Source organism: Brienomyrus brachyistius, chromosome 2, assembly GCF_023856365.1.
Source record: "Brienomyrus brachyistius isolate T26 chromosome 2, BBRACH_0.4, whole genome shotgun sequence".
NCBI classification, from domain to species: domain Eukaryota; kingdom Metazoa; phylum Chordata; class Actinopteri; order Osteoglossiformes; family Mormyridae; genus Brienomyrus; species Brienomyrus brachyistius.
The window spans coordinates 13,160,544-13,185,939 of record NC_064534.1 but is presented as its reverse complement, the minus strand read 5'-3'; the positions used below and the strand labels follow the sequence as shown (position 1 = coordinate 13,185,939).

General features: G+C 40.0%; 2 protein-coding genes across 4 annotated transcripts in view; both read left to right on the top strand.

Annotated features, from left to right (window-relative positions):
- The window catches only part of LOC125712090 (uncharacterized), a 37,413-nt gene that overhangs the window by 9,563 nt on the left and 2,454 nt on the right, over nt 1-25,396 (top strand). The window lies entirely within an intron of this gene.
- LOC125712019 (uncharacterized) lies at nt 12,163-19,872 on the top strand. Of its 3 annotated transcripts, none has more exons than XM_048981618.1 (10): nt 12,163-14,307; nt 14,646-14,786; nt 14,923-15,062; nt 15,216-15,329; nt 15,434-15,527; nt 15,670-15,769; nt 15,890-16,141; nt 16,230-16,416; nt 16,764-16,891; nt 16,982-19,872. In XM_048981618.1, exon 10 carries the CDS (start codon nt 17,332-17,334, stop codon nt 19,780-19,782), a length of 2,451 nt encoding a protein of 816 aa, XP_048837575.1. In that variant the 5' UTR covers nt 12,163-14,307; nt 14,646-14,786; nt 14,923-15,062; nt 15,216-15,329; nt 15,434-15,527; nt 15,670-15,769; nt 15,890-16,141; nt 16,230-16,416; nt 16,764-16,891; nt 16,982-17,331; the 3' UTR covers nt 19,783-19,872. The 3 variants fall into 3 exon arrangements, with proteins under 3 accessions (XP_048837575.1, XP_048837565.1, XP_048837585.1); XM_048981608.1 differs by having other exon boundaries at nt 15,193-15,329; XM_048981628.1 differs by having other exon boundaries at nt 12,169-14,307; nt 15,193-15,329.

Genomic DNA, 25,396 nt, shown 5'->3' with positions numbered 1-25,396 from the left:
AATTCAGTTAAACGGTGAAACATCCTCCAGTTCTGAAAACGGTCCCCCACCCTTCTGGACTTATTGTTTAGGAATATTCATAAAACTATTTCCTTCTTTCACATCTCCTGTTTCTCATCATCCAGATCCATTTCCGTTTTTAACTTAAAAGATTGTCAGGTCATTGCAATGTGTACACACACACACACACACACACACACACACACACAAACACACAGAGACACACACACAGACACAAACACACAGAGACACAAGAGACACACCCACACACAAACACACACACACACACACAAACACACACACACACACACACACAGACCCACACATTTTGTACCTTTGTAAGTAGTCTCCATTCATTTCTTTGGGGAAAACCCTAATCTCAACAATGACAACCTTAAGCCCTCCCCAGCCCTAACCCTAACCATACGTAACCAAACAACATACTGTACAAGAATTTTGACCATGGGCGTCGCCACCATTAATTCTGAGGGGAACGTGTCCCCCTCACATTTCATAATTATTCGTTTGGACCCCAGCCCCCACATTTAACATAAAATATTAGTTTTATGCCAGTGTGCCCCCCCCCCCCCCCCCCACATTCAAAATGCTTCTGACGCCCCAGATTTTGATATTATTAGTTTCTCGATTGAAGTCACAGATTTTTACGAAATCGAGATTCCCCTTCCCTACAATGTAAAATTTATAGATTTTTATCACACTGTGATAAAAGTGTGTCCCCACATTGTGGGGATGTTTTGTCCCCACAATGTAATACACACATAACCATCCCCCCGCCCACACACACACACACACACACACACACACACACACACACACAATTGATAATTTGAAGAGACCAATATATTTAACCACTTCTTTGCACTGCGTGATGCACTCAGCATACCTGAAGGAACCCCAGGATAAACATTCAAATACCATAGACGCACATAAAACGTGTTAATTAAACAGAAATTAAGTATTAATTATGCATTGATCCCATGATTAAATCAACAAATTCATATATTTCATGTGGATATTACATTTGTTTATGGTTTGTATATCACTGGGAACTCAGATAAGTTGCTGGTGCCCCTTCCAGTAAAGTGTCCAAAAATTCTTTGTTTGCATATCTATATTAAAACATATATATGTTAAGTATTCAGCAAACGTCCACGTCCTTTGACAGTTCATCCTCTTCCTCGCGGCCACTAGAGGATTCAAACCCACTACCCAAGAGGTGTGAGTCCTCCCATTACCCACTGCGGCACCGTGCCACTTCTGACAGACACAAAAGACTTAAAACCCAGGTTTCTTCAGATGTGCCTACAAACACAGGTAATGGAACACGGCTACCTTCAAGAGGAAAAATACAGAAATCATACAGAGAGATGTACAGAATGGTCTAGGGCACTGTGAAAAGTTAGCAGAATAGCCAGCCATAATCAACACTGCCACAGGGCATACAAGATCTACCGCTGCTCCCATCTGATTCACGGTTAGCGGCTGAACTCGACTTGTCAAGCAGCTGAGACGCTTATACTGGACACGACAATCGTGAGGCTGAGCCGAGAATTAAGGCACCTGGAAGTAATTAATGGGTGGAATTTTGTCAGATACTATTCATTAATAAGAGCTTATCAAGCAATTTTGGCTGAGCGAGCCAAAAATGTAAAAACAAAATACTGCAAAAATGTAACTCTTTCCAGATGATTGGGAAAACTTTGGGTCACTCTGACGCTCAGTTTAATAAATGCAACGGCTTTTCCAAGAGATCACAGAAAAATATGCATCAAATAGTAAAAACAAGATTTAAGATTTAGTGCTATGCTGTGAAAATAATAATTGCTCGTATATCCCCAAAAACACCTGCCCATTGACGGCTGTGTTTTGCATGAAGAATTAAAATAATCAATTAATCAATTCATCTATCCATCTATCCATCCATTCTAAGCCAGGACATGTGGAACATGGAGCTTATCCCAACTACCACCGAAGGCCGGAGCACACGCTGGATAGTATAACTATGGTGCTCTGTTTATTGATTTAAATATATACTGATCACATCTTTGACTTTCAGAACAAGCCTGGGTAATAATGCATAGGTTTTAATGCTTCAGAAAGCTAAAATATGGGAAAATTGTTTATAGTACAACTACAGTGTGCTGGGCAAATGGTCAAGCTTGTTTATCAAGTTGACGCAGGATTGGACAGTTTCACTGGGGACTGCAACAGACGGGTGTGACACTGGACACCTACAGCTGCTGCTGCTGGTGCACTCACTCCTTCATAACAACCAGAAAAATTGTAAATGCATCTAGGACAGTGTTGCCTGATCTGGTGACTGGAGTCCCACACACAGTCCACGTTTTTGCTCCATTCCAGGTCCCAGTAAGGAGCTGGAAAGGAGAAAATGTGTGGCCTGCCTGCCAGGGAGCAAAAATGTGGAACGGCTGTGGCTCCCCAAGGACCAGATCGGGCAACACTGATCGAGATGGACGGAGTTTATCATCTCTCATCCTTACAGGGTCACCGTGAGCCCGGAGGTTTTACCAGGAAGTACAGGATCCCAGATAGAAAATATCCTGGACAGCATTCCAGTCAATAGCAGGGCACACATACAGATCACACTTTATGACTATTTCACCAAACCAGACATACAGGCATTTAATTTACAAAACATTAAACAAGCTTAGTGGCTTATCATTGATATTTCCTGTCTAATACTAAGACCATCATAGCCTTCACCTGCAAATTCATTCTTTTTCTCCCCCTTTAACAGATTTAACAGGTTTTTAGGTTTCTTGAATTTCTGGTTCTGTTACAGACAGGCATGGTGAAGGACCGACGATCCACGTTGTAGCTCACAATAACCGAACATTATTAAACTCAAAAAGAATACAAGAAACCAAAAGGACCATGAAGGGTACAAAAAAAAAGTAGGTAAATGACACACAAAGGCACGGAGCCACACAAGAACAACCAAAGCAGCACAGCAGTGCATAGAGGGAAACAACAGCTAAATACATAATGACCAACTGAAGAGCAAAGCAAGAGGAGGCACAAAAATACACAGATAATCAAGTTCGACAAGATACAGGTGGGAACAGTTAAGATTCATTAGAGACTAATAATACTGAGGAACAGGTGTGGGCAATCAGGGTCCAAAGGGAGACTAGAACAACAAGGGTAACTAAACATTACTACGAACAATGAAACACAGGATTAACCCAAGAACCAGAAAGCAAATAACCTTAAATCATGACTCAGACTCATGACAGGGGGGGAGGCTATCTTGATAGGTGCTGGGAGCTGGGAGGGAGCAAAAATGTGAAAGACAGTGAGTGAATAAATGTTGCATTTACGCTGCGCTTTTTAAGGTGCCTAAAGCGCTTTACAGAACCAATGGGAAGCCATCCCTGTGTAGCCCCCACCTGGGTGATGCGACAGCAGCCATTCTGCGCCAGTACACTCACCACACAGCAGCTAAGGTGGTGAAGGGGCAGAAGAGAATTCACCAGTTAGATAGAGGGGAAGAGTAGAAGATCAGACACAGTGGGCAATTTGTGGACAAAAATGTGCATTGTCTGGGGGTCTCTAAAGAAACACTGCTTTCGACAGACGAAGCTTGGTTACGGCAATTGGGCCGTGTCACACAAAAGCAGGACATACCCATCCATGTTAAGTGCCAATGTGTTTTTCTGGAGGTTTACAAGAGCGGATAGCAACTCTGTGGCTGAAGGGCTACAAGATTACCGGTCAGATGGACCTGTCATTTATAATGGCTTTGTCTGGATTGGATTCGGAGCAGAAAATCCCTCTGGTCACTGTGCTCAGGGCAGCCAGAAGCCTGCACTGGTGTAAAGCAGGACCCAGACTATGTGAGCCTTGACAAGTGACACTAGGTGGCATAGCCCTCGTGGGTCCTACGTGGGCAGCGAGCGGGATCACCGCAGCAGGCAGGCAGAGTGGCAGCTGCACCTGTCACAGAGCCTCACCTGCAGGTTCGAGGCAGGCAGCACCAGGCAGGGGGAGTGATACAGAACCACGGTTTGGGTTAACGTAACATCTTCGGTGCCCCATTTAGTGTCACGGCAACATGAGCCCACAGATGCGAGAGAGACCCTTCTAGCAAGATCACCACTCAGACAGGGAGTGGTGCAGGGTTTGAAGCCTGGGTTCGTGTTGTTTACATCGCCCTCTTATATGAGGGATTTAAATAGGGGCTGACACCTGATTAAATTACGCTTGTGGTTCTCAAATTTAGTGCTGAGGGATCATTTAGGAGGGAGTGTTAATTTTTGTTCCAGACAAAATCTTAATTAAGCTTCATTGCTGTGGATTAAAATCTAACCATTATTAATCCCAATGCTTGTTTTATTTTCACTTGTCATTTGCACAGCACAAACTAATTTTAGTAGATTATTAAGTATTAAGTACTTAGTAACTGCATGGCTAATTTATCCTGATTATGTTGAATGGAACTTTAACCACAGCTTGACATTCCTAAACGAACCAAAGCAAAGTAACACATCTGACTTTCATTCATTTGTGTAAATACTCCTAAAGGAGCCGTCATTTATAATCACTCGAAAATCATAATCATAATGGTAACAGCTTGCAGAAACATCATTACGATTTCGATAGTAAAAATGACAGAATATAATGTGGTCCCCGGCATGATTTGCAAGTTGCTGGATTAGACTGATAGGATTAGAGAGAGAGAGAGAGAGAGAACCAGGTTTAATCAAACTCTCAGCATGAAATGAATATCAAACTAACCCCCCCCCCCCCAACACACACACACACACACAAATACATTAAAGCGGGAGACAGGCAAAAACATCTGGTTGCACTACATAAGTCTGAACATACAAATGGTTATCAATCCATCCATCCATATTCAAACCACTTGTCCGGTACATGGTTACCGGGAGCCAGGAGCACATATCCCAGACAGGAGCCCCAGGTGAGATGCCGGCCCATTTGCAGGGACAGAAGAGTTCCTCATGGAACCCCATGGAACACGGAGTGCACCTTATACTCCAGTACTTCTCCTTTTTTCCTAACAGAAGCCCATGCTGTCCTTCTGCTTACCTTTCACAGAATTCTGCATGACACCAATCCATCAATTCATACAAAGAGAGAGAATGTGACAGGGAAGGATGCCTGTGACTGGGGACTGTGAAAAGCAGTTAAATAAGATAAAACTTTCAATTCAGGCAACATGTGCCTACAAAAGCTAAATGAGTAGCTGAATAAAGACTAATATTGTTGGGGCCAAACCCTGATCAAAGACTTGAGATGTACAGCAGATGAATATCACTTAAAGTCTGATTGTCAGAGTAGCAGATATCACATGCATTTTATACATCAATTAAATTACTATGTGAGGACATTTTGGCTTTTTTTTGGTAGATTTTATAGTTAATGGTGGTTTTCTTTTATCTACAAATATATCCATGATTTAAAATAAATCCGAGACTAATCCAGACAGCATACTGGCTTGGAAGTCTTCCACACATGCCTGATCTAACCTGGATCTTTGAATAAACTTCATCCTATTGATACTGTTCACCTCCTGACAAACTCATTTTAAAGCAACATACATTTGCTGACATAACTTAAATATAACCCCATTCTTCTCGGGTGTTGTAAACAGTAAACCTACAATGGAAACAGAACTTTTAAGTCTGAAACCATGCACAGCTACTGAAACTAGCATGACTATAAACTTGATGTTTTGGAACTGAAATCCAGATCATCATCTTCCTTGATTTCTTCTTTAATCCAGTTCCTTGACTTACTGGTCACCAAAACAGTGGTGCACAAGTTTCCATTCAAGCCCCAAAAAGTAGACTGTAGCGTGTCTGGCTTACATACTGGTCAGCCCTCTGGTAGTAACAAATATTCTCTCTTTACCGGTCCTTTTTGTAAGCCTATTCACTTGAACCTTTACTAAAATAATAGATGCTTGTCATTATCATACTCCTACTCTTAATTAATGTATTTACCTGAGTTGTGGGTTTCTATACCCCAGCATGGCCCTGCACCATCGGATCACATTATTATAGCACAGAACATTAGTGTAATGCGCCCAAGCAGTGAGACTGAAAGGACGCTACAGCAGAACTTGTGAAAATTAGAAATCCAAACAGCATTCCACTAGATACAGGGTGTTACACGCTGCCTGCAAAGTCGACATCAGAAGTACTTTCTGTGGCAAGAATCATTGGATCAAACAGGGAACGACCGGCCCTAAATTTCTCTTTAAGACGTTTGATAAGAGGGAACCATACAGCACACGACCATGAATTATAAATGATTACTTTCTTTGGCGGAAAGCAGTTCAAGATCAGATAAGATGAAAAGGTTCTTACAGCAACTGACAGGTCTGCAGTGCATCCAGTGTCAGTCATTTCTCCGTTTTTGCAGAAAATCATTTTCTTAAGTTGCACCAAGTGAACTGGCTACATTAGTTCTAAGCCATCCACTTAATGCCAGGATCCCAGCCCTACAAAGGAAACTCCCTCCATTTTTCCTGCTTGAAGCCCATCCATCTTCTGTACCCACCAGTCCTATTCAGGGTCACGGGGTGTCTGAAGCTTATCCTGGAATCAAGGTGGGGAATAACTTGGGATTGGGGGCCAACCCATTGCAGGGCGCGCACACATTCACGCCTACGATCAGTTTCGTAACTCCAATTCCAATTCACCTTGATATGTTTTTGGATTGCGGGCGGAAATCCCACCACGACACAAGGGGAGCATGCAAACTCCATACGCATGGAGCCAGGCCAGAGATCCAAGCCCCGGTCGCAGAGGAATGAGGCTACTGCACTAACCACTGTGCTACCACGCTGCCCCATTAGAAATCCTATTCGATATTTTAAATAAGTTATTATCAGCTGTGGGTTGGGTGATGAAACCCCAGTGATCCTATACTGGCTCAGTATGGATGGTGAGATATGAGTTTAGGAGATATACCTAGAAGATAAAGGCGGCCGTGATGGAGCTCCTGAGGTCTAATCAGAATCTGTGATATATCTGCGGTCCTTTCAAACACTTTCCATTTTAATCTTAAAAATGTGCAGGCCATCAGCAGCAGTCTCCTTACAACCCAGCCATGTGTTTCACATTTCATTCTAGGTTAAGATGACAATGTAGCACCAAGACACAAATGCTTATCAGACTAATGAATGATTTTCTTATTTGCTGTGACAGTGATGCAGTCATTTCTTGTGCTTCTTGAGTTAAAGTGCTGCTTTAAATCACAGACTGCGATTTTACCTTGGATTGACTTCAGCTGTCACATTCTGGTTTCAGAGGACTGGTTCTCTTTGAGTTTAACTCTTCATAGACAAAATACTCCCAGTTTACTGAAGTCAGGTTAAAGCAGCATCTCCCGGTGCGGTCCTCAAGGACCCACAGTCAGTCCAGGTTTTAATTCCTCCGAGTTCCTTGCCAGACTGTCCACGTTTTTCCAGGAGCTGGAAAGGAGCAAAAAGGTGAACTATCTGTGGGTCCCCTAAGACCAGACTGGGAAACACTGGGTTCGCCTCTGCCCCTTGGAGATTATTAATAATCACAACACAGATCTATGTCAAATAATGATTTGTTTCAGCTCTCTGACTTTGATACTTGAATAAAGGACATTAATGGGGGGGGGGGGGGGGGGGGTGGGACAGAGAACTTCCTTCTGGCACTCTCACGCTGAGGCTACTCAGTGCTACGCTGAGGCACTAACCTTTATGTCCTGCGGGCTGCAACACTACATATAAATTTTACATATATAACAGTTTGAGATAAATGGTTCTTAGACAGGTGACATATAGAAAAATGTCACGCCCTGTCAGACGACCTGAAAAGTGGCTGACAGGCCTCAGATCCCAGAGGGTTAAGAGGCAAGGGATACGCACACAGAATACAACCAATCAGAAAATATATGTGTAGTGAAGAAATTATCGCTAAAAGACCAGTTACACCATTTAAACTGCAACGTCCTGGCTGCCCAAATGCTCTTCTTAAATGTTTTCAAGTGGTGCAATGCAATGCAGCAGAGGTCTCCCGCTACCAAACTGCAATTATATAGTATAATCTCCCTTCGCATATCCGGGAAATACGCACATTATATTTAAGTCTGATGTAAAGGCATACCTAATTGGATGGAAGCTGACCATTATGTCGTGTATAAGCCAATCAAAGCAAAGGGTGTTTGGCGCTGCTCCGAGTCCCTGTTCCATGGGTTGTTTTGGGCTTGACGGTCTCAGGTCTCTCACGCATGCATGTGCTGCATGTACTGTACGCTATGCTGCACAGTTTCATTATGCTGTAATCACTGCGGTTACCCTAGTCATAGTCCCTTTACTCCCTGAGCTTGGTCACCAGACCATGACCACTCATCACCAGTTGCAGCCTCCCGTCATCAGGACATTTACTCTACTGTATACAGCTGCATTCAATAATCGTCCTTTCCAGGATGCCATTTTCCAGGAACACTATTCAATCACATTAGGAGATGATTTTCCATTTCCCCCAGTGCTTACTACTTTGCTCTTTGTTTGCACTGTATTCCCGTTGCCTCTGGCAAAAAAATGCTACATAAATCAACTTAAACCACTTTGTAACATAAAACATAATGGATTAATGGCATAAAAAGGCACTTTCAACACTCTGCCCCTAAAGGGGTTTCTGTGCCACTATTTACCATCTTAGGCAATGGGGGGGCGGGGGGGGGGGGGGGGTTCTTAAAAAGTGAGAACTGTGATGTTCAGTTTGGTAACAATTTACTTAAGGCCATGTTTTTAGTAATTTATAAATACATTCATAAATAGTAATGCATTCATAAAGCATTATAAATATGGCTATAAATATTTATAAAAAGGCATAACACAGTATAGCCATGATTAATATGCATCATGACTGCTACATTAATCTCTCTCTATAATGCATTATAGATACCTTTATAATGCAGTACAAAGCCTCCTTAATGCTTATATTAACCATTATAATGCATTATGAAAGTATCTATAGAGCATTTTAGATGAGAGCTTCATTTGAGCTTATGAGGTATTATAATCGACACTCAGCAGTACAAAGCTGTCATACACGAATAGGCTCTGGGAAAGGCTTCGGACACCCTGCAAGCGATTACAGAAAATGGATAGATGGATGGATGGATGGATGAATGAATGAAGTCATCCCTTAAATCTACAAGCACCCCCCATGTTAAGCACAAAACAACACAAAAATCTTTAATGGTTCAAACAGGCTGTTTTCCAAAACCAAAGGCCAAAATTCTGGAGTTGGGTTCAGCAAGTTCGAAAAAGATATTTGTTCACTGTTGAGCTCAGATGTGGGGGGTGGGGGCACGCTGCTGGAGAGCATGAAGGACTGACTTTGCATTAACTGCACTCATTCCCCAGCAGAGAGGGAGGAGGCCAGATTAACTCTGGCAGCCAAGTAGGGCTAAGCTAATGACCTCCAGATGTCCATACGTTATGTGACACACACACACACACAAATGAGGTATTGTGGAAAATATTGTTTTCCGGGGGGCGGGGGTGTCATGGAGCTCCAAAGCAAGAATATGGTGACCCAGATTCAAGTGTGATTATTATACATGAAGGATAGTTTACCTAACGTGGCACACAATTTTGTAACGTCACAACACTTTAATGAGAAACTTTGAATAATGGTACAACGCCCGACATCTTTGTGACACCCTACGCTATGCAATTTACCATGTGGTCAGTCATCAGACGTCCTTCCCACGCTAGCATTCATCAGAGCAGACATGGTGTATATTATGTTGTTAATTCGGGTAGCTGGATTTTGTGACCCTGTAGTTTGAAAGCCCACATTAAATATACAGCAGCCCACACTGGTCAGGCTAATTTATTTGGAAGGTCAACATGAATAAGAACCCAGAAACCACTGCACACCATGTAATGGTGGAAGGAGTGGGTCCTGGACAGGGAGCACGAGAGGCTGTGGATTCAGACAGCAGGATGAGGATCTCAGCGACTACTGTTCTTGAGGGAAGCAGAACCAGGACCAGCTGGACCCCAGAAGCAGCACTGGGGGAAAGTGACCGAGACAGATAAACTTTACTGATCCCCAAGGGGAAATGAAGAACCAGCCAACTCATAGCACTTCTGGAAGAGTCTCACATTCTCAAAACACTTTGGGTTAAGATATGCATGCTTGCTGATTATATGTTCCGTAGTGTCTGGTTAAAACAAAGCTTTTTACACATTTTTCCTAAGATTCTTTTCAGCAACGCCGTAAACTGAGATCTGCTGTGTCCTGCCAACCACTATGAGAAAGGTGGAATCAAATACTATGGTCTAAGGCAGCCAATACACATACATGAAATTTAAAAAAACACACACAAAACAAACATATTACTGGCTGTTTTATTATTCTTCAGTGTTCCCCAGTCCCACATTGACATTATGAATCTGTGATGCCCCACTGTCCAAAATGAGCATCTACTACACAGGTAAGCGTCAATCATCAGCACTCAATCAATCCTCCCTCACCATGTTGGCATCTTAGGGAAGCATCCATCCAAGATGGAAAACATTTATTTCACGCCATAACAGGCATTTTCTAATACTGAAAAATAGATCCTGAACAATGTCAAAAGTCCTTGGTTAGCCTTATATGTTACTTGATCTCATTATTGAGAGCAGTGGGTTTCAGGAAACGGATACATAATTCAGTTTCATTAAAATATAGGCAGGCGCAGAAAGGCTAGAAAATAAACCTAAGGAACGAGTTCCAAGGTTGACAGACAATCCTGTCATTTGAAATTCTTAAGTCAAATTACTCAGTACCACTTTATGCAGTCTGGGCCGCAACAACAATAACCAGTCCTGGAAAGCTATGGGTTAAAAAAGATCATGCAAGATAGATTCATTGTTAACCTGAGGGCCACAAACATTTACACAGTGCCACAGTTAGGCCGCTTAGTGCCACCAGTTTTGCTGAATTGCACACCTCATAACAGAAAGCTAGAGCAGCTTCAAGGTACCGGTTGAAATATTTAAACTCCAATAAATATTTAATACTCTATATAATACATTAGGCCAGGGCCAGTTCCAGTCCCACAACTTTGCACACAGTAAAATTCCCAGTGTTAAATTTGCAGTGTTAAAGTGTATTGACTCTATCAGAGTCATTATAACAACAGCTGAAGTAAAACGCCCCCCAGTGCTGGTGTTAATTCGCGGAGTTAAAAGACGCAGTGTCAGAATGACTCTGAATCAGAATCAGATAACTTTATTGATCCCGGAGGAAATTGCTTATGTGATGATTGTCACAACACACAAAGACACAGAGACACAAGAACAATATAAATAATGGTCTAGATAAATCCGAGTAGAGATCTGTACAAAGAAAACCACAATATGGAAAGACTATGCTACATACAGAAATGCTTGGTATAACATCTGTAAGTCACGCAGCTGAGTGAAAACTATTGACATAGTGGTAACTTTGAATAAATTATTGCAATCTGGAGCTGGAAAGCTCCTCCCACCACAGACTCATTTTCAAACCGACAGGAGTTTTCACGGCGCCATTTTTGCAGGCGAGTTACAACGGTAAGCTTTTCATATTTGGTTATTAAACCAACAATTGGACATTTTCAACAACAGGCAGCATGTTAAAATAACGATACAATCTGACTGTCCACATTTCTGAAATATTTCATTTTGTTCCAGAAGCAAATGTGACCGTGTCTAATTGCAAACGTAAAGTCGTTAATTAGCTAAACAAGTTGGCTGCTATCGGTGTTGGCTAAGACTGTAAGGCCAGTGTTCGAAAATTATTGCAGTGTGTAGTGGAGATTGTGTTGTGTTCTAGCATGTTCGAAATTCTGCTAAATTAAACCCTCCATGTGTTGGGAGCTCCGTATTAACATTAACTAGCTAACTAGCATTTTGGCTAACCTAGGTGCGCCGGCAGTCCGCTCGTTACCTTTACATTTTAAATGAGGTAACGATTAATTAGTTAACATTTTACACTAACGTTACGTCTTTTTCACTTGTTTTTGGTTTCTATGGAGGACGTTTTGAGTAGGGTTATTGTTTTATTTCAACTAGTGATGCGTGGTTACAACCAACACGCGGTATAAGCTTGATAAAGTTAAAAAAAAAAAAGGTCCAGGATCCATTTTATAATGCTTTCTTTTAGTTATTTGAACTTAAGATGACAGCATTTGTATCTGTAATAAGTTGACTTGATGGTGACGTTACTAATGTTGAATGGTAATATTGACACAAGTAACGTTATCTGTTCCTTTTTGCTGTTTTGCAATTGCCAGACTTCAGTATGTTAAGCTAACGTTGAAGGAAATGCTGACTCTCTAGTGCTAAGTTAGATAAATTAGCGATTAGACTGTGGTAAGAACAGACACATGGGGAAGGTTTGGGGAGGCTGCTGCACCACTGTACTGAAGAAGGTAAACGTAATTTAACTGTGTTTTTGTTTTTTTGCTCTGGTTTCAAGTAGAGGTCGACCGATATATCGGCCGATATATCGGGCCGATATTTGACATTGTTTTAATGTATCCGCATTGGCCGATATGCGAGTGTAGTACGCCGATTTACAGACAGGCAAGTCTGCGGATATCCCGGTGTTATTGTTACTGTGGAACACGTGACCCATGCTGCCTTGTGCAGGGCCCCAGCCAGAAGTTTTGAAAGAATCCAGGGAGAAAACGGTAAGGCTTAAATTCTGATCTTTCAAAGACCTATTTATTTAACTGGTTTGCTATGGAATGTTGATCTAAAAGAAACGGGAGCGCTACTGAAATAGAGCGTGAATTACGCTGTGGGGAACTGGTGTGATGATAATGAGTCTTCAACCAACTGACAGTTTTGTGGACTTGTTGGGGGGCTCACGGACGTTTTTTAATCAAAAATTATTTTAACTTTTCACTTTAGCCGAGGCTAACAATGGTCCTTCCTTGCAACTTGTTTACATCTGACAGCGTAGATTCGAACGATTTGTCAGATGTCTAGATAAAAAGTGCACGAGTTTGCGTAGTTTGTGACGTTGTCGACGGAAACTATCTCTAGGGGCTTACGTTGTCTTTGCATACAAGGCTGTCTAATACAACAGTTATATTATTTCCTGCGATGGCTGCATTATGATTGTGAATTTGGCTTGTTAGCTGTCTGTCTGCTAACAACAGCCTTGTACACTACTCATCATACCATATTGCACTTGGTTACTAGTGTTTTTTCTTTCAAAATATGAGTGTTATTGTTTTAATGTGCATGGAATACTGGAATTGTAGAATGAATTGAAGATGAAGGCACTATAATGAAAATGCTAATGTTGCATTTTTTTCTTCTGTTGTAGTAATTGCTGTCTGATGACTGAACAAAAATGGACTGGAAGTGTGATTAAAACTGAAGATAACATGAACATAAAAACATGAGTTTGCCGCTATATTGTGCACTAAGAGATTCTGATCCTGCTATTTTTATTGTTTACAAGTTGTATTGTGTTTTTATTTAAGTTTATATTTAAATTTACTCAAGTCAGTATTCAATAAATGCCGAGTTGAGATTTTGTTTGTATCGTTTGTTATTGTTAGTGTGATATTTTACCATGCAAATAGAGGGGAAAACGTCCAATTATCAGCCAGAAAAAATCGGCAGCATGTATCGCCATCGGCTGACCCTGACTCCTAATTATCGGCTTCGGCTATTGATAAACCCATATCGGTCGACCTCTAGTTTCAAGTTATGAGTAGAGTAACATTACATGACATGGTTTCAATACAGTGAAGCAGGATTTTCGGTAGTTATTTAGAAGTACTAGTAATTCTCATGCCCTGCGATGGGCTGGCCCCCCATCCTGGGTTGTTCCCTGCCTCGTGCCCATTGATTCCGGGATAGGCTCCGGACCCCCCGCGACCCAGTAGGATAAGCGGTTTGGAAAATGGATGGATGGATGGATAGTAATTCTCATGTAGATGAAACACTCAGTTAGTATAGGCCAATGAAGTTAGCCAACCACCGCAAACTACAGCCAGAGAGCTGAAACACCTGTTATACTCAAATAAATGTAACATGGAAGACACCATAAACATAGGGAGGGGTTACTGCAGGGCTGTTTTGCTCGTATTTATGGGACTGTTAATATTCACTTTTTTCTGTTTATTGTTCAATGAAGTGCACTGACTATAAGAAATTACTGTCTACAGGAAGCATGCTGCTTAAAGCAAAACTCGGAGGTGTGCAGAAATTTGTCAGAGTTTCTGAGCCAAGCCTTAAGGAATTTTTGATTGCCGGTAAGAAACCAACATTGTACAAGGGGCTTCAAGTTCTTTTAGTCACTTAGTTTCCTCAAACTGCTTTTTAAGATTAATTGAAAATGATCTGCATTTAATTTCTTCTTAGTTATGAATGTGTATTTAGTGGAAAAACAGCATAATCTGAGTCACACCGTTTTAATCTTGTGCCCATCTATACACGTATCAAGCATCTGTTAGTGGTTCTTCATTTTGTTTTTATTTACCTGAGTCACTTTTGAAAATGTATCTTGAAATGATTTTCATTTAGGTAAAGTAAAATTATTAAATGTCATGTAATCCTTTTGTTTACACACACTTGTGTGCGTCTTTTCCAGCATTTGCAAAGTTTGGTGTGCCAGCCATAATAGAAGGTGTGAAAGTTTTTGACAGTTCAGGGACTGAGTTGGATGATGATGTATTTGAAGATATAGTAACGGATCCCTCAACTGGGGTACTAACCATCAAATATGACACAGGTTTGTTTGAGTGATGTCTGTTTCATTGGAAGCAAGTTTTTTTCTTATCAGTTTTATATTGTTTATTGAGTGTTTAAAATGTGTCTATGAAGGAACCATACAGTATAAATTGATTTGTTTTGCTCCCGTTTTTGAGGTTTGGAAACAGCTGCTACAGAAGTGTCTCCTGAGCAGTCGCAGTTATCATCGTCACATTCTTCAGATTCACAGGACACGGTCATCCTTTCAGACAGCCCTTCTAGCAAACGCAGGAAGCTGGACGCAGAAGCTAAGCAAGTAAGAGTTAACTGACTTCTATATATTCTAACAGCGTCATTGTTATATCACCTTATTTTGTGAGTAGTTTATGTACTCTGAACTGCATTGGTTATGATAACATGTAGAATGTTTTTATTATGTTTTCAAGTTGGTGGAATCCATTCTCACCAGCAAACCTGGCGGAGAACGTATAATAAATGAATACATTCGAACCAAGTCCTTGGTGGATGAAACCAGAAGAAAAATGGTGAACATACTGGTAGCTGACATGACAGAAAAAAATGGGTAATTTTTTTCAGGCCCTTTGCTTTTACTATAGTTGTTAAATTATTTTAAATCTGTATTAATTCCAGGAAAGCTGACAAGTTCTTTGCCTTTTGATCTTGCAGAACATCACCACCACGCCAGGTAAAAGAAATGTATGCCAGAGGAATTGTAACCTTATTCCCCTACCTCAGTGACCCGTACTCCAAAAATGGCTATGTAAGTAGCTCACAGTAATAACTGATACAACTAAAATCAGATTTAAGCATTTTAAATTCTGCCAAAATGCATGTCCTTATCAACTCTTCATTGTAACATAACTTGCTAGCAAACAAAATGTCCATACATGTCGCCCTCCAAGGAACATTATTATGATGGTGAGAGTGGCACTGGGTACTTGGCCTGGAGGATTAAAACCATACAGAGATGCAGTGCTAAAGACAGGCGATTATCATTTGGAGGTAACATTTGTAATTCAGTGGAAATGCACAATGCAGTTCCAAATTGTGGTTCTGCATAAATAATGTATATCAAATGTCATCAGTTTTGGTAAAGGTGTATTTCATATTGTCTATCATCAGGAGATGGATCATCGGGTGAAAACCAGTGTGGAGGACCAACTGGAAGACGAGAGTTGCAGTTTGTTACAGAGAAGGTGCTGAGTGAGGATGAGTGCAAGGAAGCAATCTCACTGATGAAACATTCAGCTGATGAAGACAGTCAAGAAGAAGATGAAGTTGACAGCAGTTTATCGCCGCAACATGGTCCTTGACCCCTTGCTGTCAAGCAACATACTGTCCTATTTTCCACGTTTTAAAGATATCAAAGGCTTGGTAAATATTTGTCATTAATTTGACAATATAAATACACTTTAATATTTTGTAGACAGTAGGTATAACTCTCCATCTATCCCTGTTACAGATTGAACAGGATTTTGTACTGATGTTTGGTGAGGATGTATCAGGCAGGTTTCTGGAGAGGTGGCCAACAACATTCAAAGGAAAGATTATCCAACAAGGCAGAAAGCTTCCTTCTGCCAGTGACCTGGAAGAACTCTTGCTGGCAGCTGACCCTCCTGAGGATGCCACTGAAGTTAATGCTGACATTGGTGAGCTGTTTGTATATTTTCTTTTAATTTGATTAGCACATTCACAGGGTGCAGACAGAAGCTGCTCTAAATGACCAAAATCAAAAATTACCCGTTTTGATTTTGTGTGGCTGCTTATTTTTTATACATACTGTTTGATAGGAAATGTATTGGCATCAAATTTCATTATCTACATATCAATATAATATTTAAAACTTGCTGGAGATACAGGCATTGAATCAGCTGTAATATTTTTTTTTAAATAGGAGAAAATCTGTCACAGAACAGCTATCCTTTTTGTATTTTGGTTCTTAAACATTTTGTCAATGCAGATGCACTGAACTTTATTAAAAACAAATCTTTTGCAGGTTGGGACAGTGACCTTTCAACAATTTTATTGCTATTACATCTGATTCCACCATCTGGACAGGGTCGGAAAAGACCAGGAAAGGTGTCAGCTTCCCAAGCGGAAAAGCATCTTGTGGTCTTCAAAAAGGTTTGTGTTTTCTCTTTTTAGGGTATGAATTACCAGTTTAAGTATTATAACCACTTGGTTCTTATTGTCTGTCTGTATTTATCTTTTCAGACTGGGACAAATATCCAAGAGCATCTTGATGCCATCACTACTAGCACTCAACCCTACCTCTTGGCTGTTGGGGTGAAGAAGAATGACATCCACCAGTACTTCATTATTCTTGACAAGAACGCCATACCATGCAAGTCAACCTCTTCTCTAGGTTCTTTTGATGAATTGTTTAAAGCACATTTTGTGTTTGGTACATCTTACAACACCATGCTTCACAACATGTACACATTCATCCAAACCACTGTGTACAACATAGATGTTGGCAAAGTCAAAGAAAGTCCCCGAGTTGCTGAAGTAAGGGCAAGGTTGCTTCATTAGTGCTTGAAGTTTGAATCCCATTGAATTCCTCCATGAAGTGTTTTGTCTGTCAGGCTGAGTTTACTGGTTCAAAAATGCTTGTTAGGCATTTACGGTTAGTTCATGGTTACTTACCTGGAAAAAATCTTCGCCTTAAATGTGCCCAGCGTGGCTGTGGCTGTGTGTTTGGTACTTTTTCTGGTTTTAGAAAACATTTAAATACCAAACACCTTAACTATTTTGACCAACAGGCTGACACTGATGTTAATCTCCAGCCTGATGTGGCAGTTAAACAAGTTAGCAGTGCAGGGGAGGTGGTGTCAACTAATTTAGAAGAGACACCCACAACATCCGAAATATTGAAGTCAAATAAAAGCACTCTGGATATGTGTGCCTCTGCTGTTGCACAGCTCAGGGCAGCGGGATTAAGCCAATCTACTGTAAATAGTTTTGTCTCCTCAATGGAAGAACTGTTTTTTGAGATTCATACTCAGGCTAAAGATACAGCCTTACAGAGCTTACCTTCACAGGACACCACAAGTAAAAACAAATTTGAGCAGTCATTCGAAAACTTTGAAAACCCATTCACACTGTTAAATTCAGAAGCTAAACGAAATAAACACTTTAAACAAAAATGGGCAACTGTTGACCCTGTTGAAATTGTGCTTGGCACAAGATTTGACGGTAGAAGAAACAAGATTACAGGGACTTATGATCAAGTCATTGTAACTGATAGGTTTGCATATGTTCCCATTTTGGAAACACTGAAACAAATCTTTCAAAACCACCATGTTGTTGACATATTCAAGTCCAGGAATATACCCAGAGAAGGTGTGTATACAGATTTACACGATGCTGCCTATGTTAAAGGAAGTCCCCTATTTTCTACAGAAAAAGATGCCTTACAAATTCAACTATTTTACGACGACTTTGAAACTGCAAATCCCTTGGGCTCTAAAAAGGGTGTACATAAGTTAGGTGTAATATACTTTACACTAAGGAATTTTCCCCCAATCTTTAATTCCTCTTTGGTTAATATTCATTTGTGTGCTCTTTTTCATGCACAAGATTCCAAGCGTTATGGCTTTAATTCAATACTTGAGCCACTTGTCAATGATCTGAAAGTACTTGAGACAGAGGGCCTGAAAATTCCCATGTTTAAACACTTGATTCATGGCACTGTAGTCCAGGTCACTGGGGATAATCTTGGCTTACATAGTCTGTTTGGGTTTGTGGAGTCGTTTGCAGCTCGATATTGTTGTCGTTTCTGTCTGCTTGAGAAAGATTGTTTTCAAAGTGTGTTCTGTGAAGATGATTCTGGTGTTGTACTAAGAACTCTTGATATGCATAAGCAGCACTGTGAAAGTTTACAAAGAGATCCTACGCTACCTCATGTATGTGGTGTGAAACGCAGTTGTCTCTTGAATTCACTTAAATATTTCAACACAGCTAACAATTTTTCTGTAGATATCATGCATGACATTTTGGAGGGAGTTGCTCAGTTAGAGGTGAAACTTGTTCTGCAGTACATTCAGGAGAACTTCCTAAGTGCTGAACAGCTTGCTGGTAGAATACATGCCTTTGACTATGGCTACAATCAGCGACGAAACCGCCCTCCAAGGGTAAAGTTGTTTGATGGCAGTAATGATTTAGGGTTAAATGCAATTCAGTCTTGGTGCTTATTGCGTAACGTTCCGTTGCTGTTTGGTGATTTAGTACAGACAGATGATAAGCTTTGGCATCTTCTACTTCTGCTTCTACAAATTGTCAATATTATATTTTCACCAGTGCTATCAGAAGGTATGACCATCTACCTCAAACATTTAATTATTGATCATCATCAGCTCTTTAAGCAGTTATTTCCTACAATCAGTCTCCTACCAAAGCATCACTTCATGATACATTACCCTCGCAGTATCAGAAACATTGGCCCAATTCTGCACATGTGGTGCATGAGATACGAAGCCAAACATAATTTCTTTAAGAAACAATTAAAAAGCTTTAAAAACATTACAAAGACATTGGCCAAAAAACACCAAAGTTGTATGGCAATGTATTGGGAGTCCTTTAGTCTGGAAAAATTAGCTTTAGGACCAGGAAAGATGGTGACACTTGGAGAGCTGAAAGAAGGTCCAGAAATTGCCTTAAAAATTGGAGCTGTATTGTCTACCAGTGTGTTTTCAGCTAAATGGATAAAACATCATGGTACAGAGCACCGCCCTGACTTTATCATCTGTACAGAGGTAGTGTCTGAGATGCCTGTGTTTTGTAAGATCAAGAGTATTGCTGTGAAAGATGACATTGTATTGCTCTGCGGAAAACTGATGGAAACCCTGTGTTTGGATGACCATTACCATGCATTTAGGGTCAGAATGCATCCCAATATGGTTCTGAAAGTGTTAAACATAAATGAGCTGTGTTACTTCAAACCACTTGATCTTCAACTGAAGTATGGCACGTCAGATTCCTCCCTGTATGTTGTTCCATATTGTCATTTTATGTAGAACTAAAGTCATTGTTTTAAAGTGTTTTATATACTACATGAGATGTTTTAATATTTTTAGCCTGACATTAAAATAAAGCAGTTAAACCTATTTTGAAGTCAGTTGTGGTTTTTGCTCATTTGTTTTACATGTAAAAGCATTATTAAAGAACATTTTTCATGCTGCAAAACAGTGACAGAAGTGTAAAGGTAAAACCACAGGAAGAGTTGAAATAACACTACTTGATGTAAAATGATTTTTAAAATTTACTCAGAGATTAGTGTATGAATAACACAGTATAGAGTAACATCAGCTCTCATCAGAATTATTCGAACCTCCAGTGTTCATTTCTAATAACTCAATTCAGTGTTAAAAATCAATGGGATTTTACTCAAATAGAGGTAATTTATCACTGTGAAAGAGTAAATGATATGACACCACTAGTAGTGTTGCATTGAAGTAACACTATGCAGTGTTACTCAGTGTTAAATTTCTACTCAACTTAGAGTCAATTTTACTCTAAATATTTAACACTATGGAAAGAGTGACTTTAACACCACTTCCGAATGGGACCAAATAGACTCGTGAACAGTGTTAAATTTAACTCTATAAGTGTTATTTAAACACTTCGAATTTTGCTGTGCAGGTATGAGGCTAAGGTCTGACACACTGGCCCTCACCACTACTTAAAACATTCTGGAAATCTTAACATAAGTAAGACATAAATGATAGCTGTTGTGGTGCTTCTTCAGAGGTCTGTACGCATGCCGGCTATGGAGTCGCCATTTAAGTCACCTTCAAAGCACTGAGAAGGTTAACCTTTAACAGAGTTATGTAGACAGGAAAAAAAATGAATGGTGCACTTTTCACCTCCCTGTCACATCTACCCATGTGATTCACGATTTCTTATCGATGAGCTTCGTTACGGTCTTTTCAGCCTCGTACAGCTTTCAAAAGTGCAAGCTCGAATATCAGGAAACGACTCCCATGATTTCTTCCGAGTAAAATTTGCTTCAAGGCCATCCAAAATATCCCTAACACTCAAAAATACCCATTTGAGCATGATAAAGAACACTTTAAAACACCAATTGCCAAATTACAAGTTACCATAAATACGAATGTCTTCACATACTGTACAGTCACACGCTTTGCTGCATCATACATTTCACAATAATATCAATGAACATTTAATAGTCATTTAAAGTGAAATTGCATCTATATGTAAAGGAAGTACAAATTATTTCTAATATTTTTTCTTAACCGCTTCAACTGGACACCGCAGTACAGCTGTACTCCATCTAACAGACTGCAGTAAGGACAGCCCATAAACTGCTGATACAAATGAAAATCAACAAATCTTAAAACTACACACGTATAATATCAAGTGACTCACAAGTTTCTTTTGTTGCAGAAGTTCTGATGGTGAGATTAGATTCATAGCATTTCTTGCCAGGTTTTTACAGAGCATACGAAATACGCTTTATGATTAAGACACAGTTCTGTACAAAAGTCTTAAGCAGGCAAAAAAAAAATTATATTTAAATAACTGTTTAAATATAAACTATAATAAAACTATGCTGTTACACCTGTCAAAGTGTGTCAGCTCAGCCATTTCAAATCCTCTGGTAAAATAACCCTGTTATTTACAGCAACCGTACAGCACACCCATGCATTTTTTGACCTGACCACCAGCCCACCTCATATCTATTCAATATCTCGTTCACTTTAACTAATCAAGTTAATTACTTAAGCGGGCTGGTGGTGAAATTTAATAAACACATAGAATGGTTTGGGTGCCACTGAGAAGAAGTTTGGGAACTGAAGCGATGTTCATCTAGCTATCCAAGTAGATATCAGTAACTTTTTGGAGAACAGAAGACATTACTAGTTTTTACCGTGTTACTCGTAATTTTCATATGTTCTTATGAAAAATTATATATTTTTTGTTCTAAGAAAATGTGCACTTACTACCTAGATAAATATGGTTAAACATTTCTTTTGAGTGCCACAGACTTTTGCACAGTACTGTATGTTTGCGTTCGCCGCCTTGTTTGTACTTCAAGACACTTTTCCTGCTTACAGAGTCCTGTACCAACACAGCTACAGGTACTTCAAATCTTGCTTTTATTTAAAAAAAAAAAAAAAAAAAAAAAAAAAAAAAAAACTTCTCTTCCGCTAGGGTCAAACAAGAATACAGCACTCAATAATGAGGAACTTAATGTCTCCTGACTCTGCCTTTTGTATTCTTAAGCTTCACTCCTGAGCCCTCAGAATTTCTCCCTGTATATCCCAGATGAAACCCATCATTCTTGGAATGAGACAGAAAAGTAGGCCAATGCATATTACCTCTAGGTTACATTTTTCTGAAGTTCTGCTATCCAAGTAGAACTCAAACACACAAACCAGCGGGGGGGACACGCGTCGCCACACTGGCTGCCTGTCAACTTCAGAGCGGAATATAACATGACCACTACTCACTATTAAAGTCTGAAAGGAACATTTGCCAATGCACTTTAGAAATCTTCCATACTCTCCTTCCCAATTACTTCATGCAGAAGGTGCAGTCCAAAAAAAATCTACACCAAGGACTTCTGTTACAGAGCACTGGTATTGCGGAATACTTTGCTCTCTCGCGTCTGAGATTTAAGTCTGTGTATTAAAGCATTAAAACGTAACGCATGGATCCTAACTGCAAAGTGGCCTGGAGGCCATGCTAAGCCCTCCATGCTGCCACACTGACACTGCATGGGATCACTGCTATTTGCAGTTCCATGCACTGGTGTCCATATGGTTATATCCATTCCCTGTCATAGTGCATTCAACCCATCGCACTTGGTTAACGTTGCATCCTTCATACGCTGGGAGACTTAACCATTTTATATTCTGCTGGAAAAACAACATCTCAGAACACTAGTCATTTATAATAAAACTGTTAGATTTCATGCACCCTAATAGCCAAAACAGTTTATATCTCTTATTCAGAGGCTTGTGGGACCCAGAATATGGAGGTGAGTGCAGAGGTGAAATGTTTCTGTGCTTCTTCTACAAACAGAAAGGAGCCCCAATAAGAAAACGGGAAGGTTTTTTTTCCCCCATAATTCATTTTAATCTTTTCATTAGACTATTACATACATAACAACTGGGTTAGACTGAACAAACTTTAATACCACACTGATTAACTAGACCACAACTATTATATTTCCCATAATTCAGAAACAGTTCATTGTTATAAGCTTTTTATGACCCTACCTAGCTAGCATTACATTTTTTTAAATTACTGGCATATGCACATAAAATAAACAAGCAAGTTTCGTGTTAAGCAGGTTGTTTGTCATACCAATACCCTGTTGCTTATGATGGATGACAGAGGGGTTGAACCATCCCCCTTAATTCTGTGTGTGCCCCAGTACAACCTTCAGTCTGAATGTCCTTGATCTTTTTCAATAGCCACCCAACTCAACAATGCATACAGTAACTTACTGTATTCTTTAAAATGCTAAAAAGCATTTTCATTATCTGTGGTGTTATATATATATATATATATATATTACACACACACACACCCCATAAATACAGCACTAGTCTTTCGGTTTTAAGGTGGATATGTGTTTTACATTTAGGAAATCTTGTTTCTGCTTCTATATTCCATTATAGTTTATGATGACGCTTATAAATTTTGAGATTCATTTACTTTGTAAGAATGTAGGTACACAAGTACAGATATATCTTCACAGGTGAGGGTACAACCAGACGTTTGCTAAAGAACTAAGTTATTCATTTGAAAGTGACTTTTTCTTTAGGATTCAGAGAATTTAGTGTTTACCTACAAGTTTATTATAACAAAGTTAGGTCCAACTCCCCTTCAAAAGATCCTGCCATCTTTTGGTTTTCCCAGGTTTCAGTCAACTTAAAGGCTAAGGGAGAAAAGGCGGAGCATGAAGTAAGGTGCAGCAAGCAAGTGACGGTCTGGATCTCAAAAAAAGCAATTCATCGCTGTCAAAACCTCTTTCTGAGATCGCCTTTAGCCAACAGGACAACCACCCAGAGGCAGTGACTTCATTCACACTCTCGCTGAAGCCAAAAACTAAATGAAGCATCCATCAATCGTGATGCCAAATTGAAATGCCAAAACCCATTATCCTCTGGACATCTGTATAATAATTCAAATACATTATATGTAAGCTCAGTAGTGACAGTTTCCATGGCGACTCAGCAGCTATAACAGATGAATACAAAAACTGCCGCCCACCCTTCATATCGAAATGCTAAAAATATTTTGGTTAGATGTATAAAGGGGCTACCAAGTTAATTATTGGTCCAATGAATTTCAAATAAGACATTAATCAGGACTCTATGCCTAGGGAAACCAAAGGAATTTGAATATGTAATAGCGGGTTATGGGAGTCAGTTATTGTCCAAATGGACAGAGCACCGAAAGATTGCTTATACATTTTGATAATGAATTTTGATTTAATAATTGGCATTTCAAAAACAATAATGATGCTAAATTGCATGATACGGAGCTTAAACACTAATCTGATCTTTAAGGTCTCAGGATAAAAAGGACTATTTTTTTAATTATTATTTATGTTTTTACTGTCCCTCCACATTTTTAGGGGAAAAAAAAATTGCTCAAATACTTCAAAAACTGTTATGCATAATCTGTATGCAGTGGAAAATGTGGATGTTTTCATTAGGGAAACTGTGTTACAGATAAGGCTAGAAAAAGGGGTATGATGAAGACCACTGCTGTACTGAGAAAGCATGACCCAGACGTCAGAGGACATCGGGCAGGACCACAACCTGGATGGGATGTTAGTCCTTCACAGGGCAGATACACACACATATAGTCATTTACTACTGGCAACTCAGGGACGCCACGCAGCCCAAATCTACAGTGGGACTGCAGAGAAAAAACAAACACGAGAATATCGTACAAACTCCACACTCATAGCAGAAGCAGCATTCGGGGGGGGGGGGGGGGGTGAAGGAGCTGATCTGTGCTGCACATTATAGACGCTGAAAAGGCACAAAACAACACATCCAGGCGAGTATTAATCAAGCACTCTTCTGAAAATGCATGGCTGGGAATATGAGATATGCAGCGCGAAAACATTCCGGATTAGTTTTGGAGAGGAATGATGACATAATGAATAAATCATCACATGGTTTTGAAGTTTTCCATCAGGGCAAAGATTATTCAAGCTTAAACCGAAAGACGGTTCTGAATGGCTTATTTTGTTAATGACATTATCTTGCCCTGAGACAGGTCAACTGATTGATATACCCATGGCTGCCAGCTTCAATAATAATCAAATAAGGCTCAGAGTTCATGGACGAAAGTCAGGTGTGAAACACACAGAGGAGGATCCTTCATGCAACAACTACATTTCATGGCCCATAAATATGTACTATACTTATGTTTAGTTTGGTCTTACCTTCAGAATTGCACATATCCTGCCATAGAACGAAAAACATCTTAGAATGCACTGTAGAGAGGCAGATGTCACTGGGAAGAAGAGACTGGTATTCATTTGCAAACTGCAAATTAAGAAAGTAATCCACATCAAGTGATCCGTATCAAGAGAACGGGAAACAAATCACGCTACAGCCATTCAACTGAGAAGCAAAAATT

What these genes read in the sequence shown, in the direction of transcription:
- LOC125712019 (XM_048981618.1), top strand. Translation starts at nt 17,332, where the DNA reads ATGAAGTGTTTTGTCTGTCAGGCTGAGTTTACTGGTTCAAAAATGCTT.